This window comes from Drosophila guanche, unplaced genomic scaffold, assembly GCF_900245975.1.
Source record: "Drosophila guanche unplaced genomic scaffold, DGUA_6, whole genome shotgun sequence".
NCBI classification, from domain to species: Eukaryota; Metazoa; Arthropoda; class Insecta; order Diptera; family Drosophilidae; genus Drosophila; species Drosophila guanche.
In genome coordinates this window covers 4,346,568-4,348,289 of record NW_022995748.1, presented here as the reverse complement: position 1 = coordinate 4,348,289, position 1,722 = coordinate 4,346,568, and the positions used below count along the sequence as shown (strand labels likewise).

The window sequence follows — 1,722 nt, the reverse complement described above, 5'->3', positions numbered from 1 at the left end:
GCAACGCTTGCAACTTGTCGCCGCAAAATGAATTGAACTTTTATGGCTAATGACGTTGTGTGCCTCACGTTGCATGCGGCCTGCTGCTGCACGTGTCGTATACGCAATTACATAACATTTGCCGGGGCCTTTCCGAGCATGTTCAACTTGTAATGCAGCACTTGGTTAGACGGCACCGACTGGAATGGTTCAAGGATGGCGACGGGGCTGTGCGAGCGAATTGTATTTATTTAGGTATCTAGTGCTGCGGCGAGTGGAGTGTGTGGAATTGTGAGTGAACTTATACAACAATGAGGTTATGCTGGAAGTTTCATAAAATGTTTTCGTTGGAAACTCAAGCGTGTCCACTGTTGGGTTAGTCAGACTGTCCTCGGACTAATTTGTGTGTTTTCTGGGACAAGTTAGGCAGATGGCATTCTCATCCTCCATCCTTTCTGCTCCTTTCGTCGCAAGTCATTTTATACAAGTATTTGGCTTGGGCTCGACTGGCATTCTATCCCCGATTGTGGTTGCTTAATCCGCTGACGCCTCAGCTTGTACTCGTAAATGAGTCGCATCCAAATGGCTTGGCACATGCGCACCAGCCGCTGATCCTTCTCACTGTGAACACGCGCAAACTGTTGCTGATCTCGGATCAGGTGCTTGGCCTCAAGCAAGTGTCCTCGCTGGATCAACGATATGCTGTAGTAGAGCTTGCAGCGTGCCTGTAGGAAGGGATCGCCCAGCCGGAGACCAATATTCAGTTGTTGCAACGAGATTTTGCCAGCTGTTTTTGCCTGTGGGCAATAATTTGATAAAGAATAAGCTTGCAAATCTGCCAAAAGCTACTTACGCATCGCTCAAACTGATCGCCCAGTGCTGAGAAGCCACCGCCGAGTGTGGATAGCCAGGACATCAGGTTCTGCACCTCAACGTGCTCACGGATGGTGTGGGCCAGTATCTGTGCCCACTTGTAGTCGATGGTGTCCCGTTCCGGTGGCTCAAAGTCCAGCCAAATCAATTGCACGCCGTGGTGTCTCTGCAGTCCAAATGCCAGGACCCGTTGCTGCACGAACTCTCGCAGATAATAGTTGCCATTTATCGCATTCACTTGTAGCCTTAAACGACGCAGTTGCCTTTTCCTGTAAAGGGCACAGTTGGCCTTTGTTGTGGGCGCGTCCGGGCTTGGTGGTGAGCAATTGTAGTAGTGGCGCCGCTTCCAGTAGTCACAGACGCAGACAATTGGCGTTCCAGGCATCATTTCCAACACTCTTTTTATCTGCCAAAACTAAGCTACAAAAAACTATCGTTTACTTATTAATTCGAAAGGCAGAACACCTACATTAAATACGTATATTTTAGACGTAAATTTAAAAGTATTTGCCAGAGTTTTTTATTCAATGTTATTTCGTTCTTTCAACCTCTTCGTTTAATAGCTTGTTCCTAATATTTTCCTGCTGGTTTTCCTTTCCTTTCCTTTATTTCCATGGATATTTCCTCATTGACTTATGTTGCAAAAATGATATTAAATATATTTAGGCTGTCACTAAAACCATGTTAGTTGCCAGCCCAGCAGAATGAACAGCAGAAAATGTAAGTGGAGGACAATGGAGCCAGAGGAAAATTACTAATAAATTGCATTGAAATGCTGCGAAGACAACCAAAAGGCAAACAAGTTGACTGCCTCTCTCGGTCTTTCCAACTTTCGGTTACTAAATATTTTTCTCCTTCTTTCTGTATGCT

At 45.7% G+C, this 1,722-nt stretch overlaps 1 protein-coding gene across 1 annotated transcript; it reads right to left on the bottom strand.

Moving 5' to 3' along the window:
• Positions 1 to 222: 222 nt before the first annotated feature.
• On the bottom strand, positions 223 to 1,295 carry LOC117584170. The gene is made up of 2 exons (XM_034272935.1): positions 833 to 1,295; positions 223 to 776 (listed from the first exon to the last, which is right to left on the bottom strand). Exons 1-2 carry the CDS (start codon positions 1,238 to 1,240, stop codon positions 459 to 461), a joined length of 726 nt encoding a protein of 241 aa, XP_034128826.1. The 5' UTR covers positions 1,241 to 1,295; the 3' UTR covers positions 223 to 458.
• Positions 1,296 to 1,722: the final 427 nt, after the last annotated feature.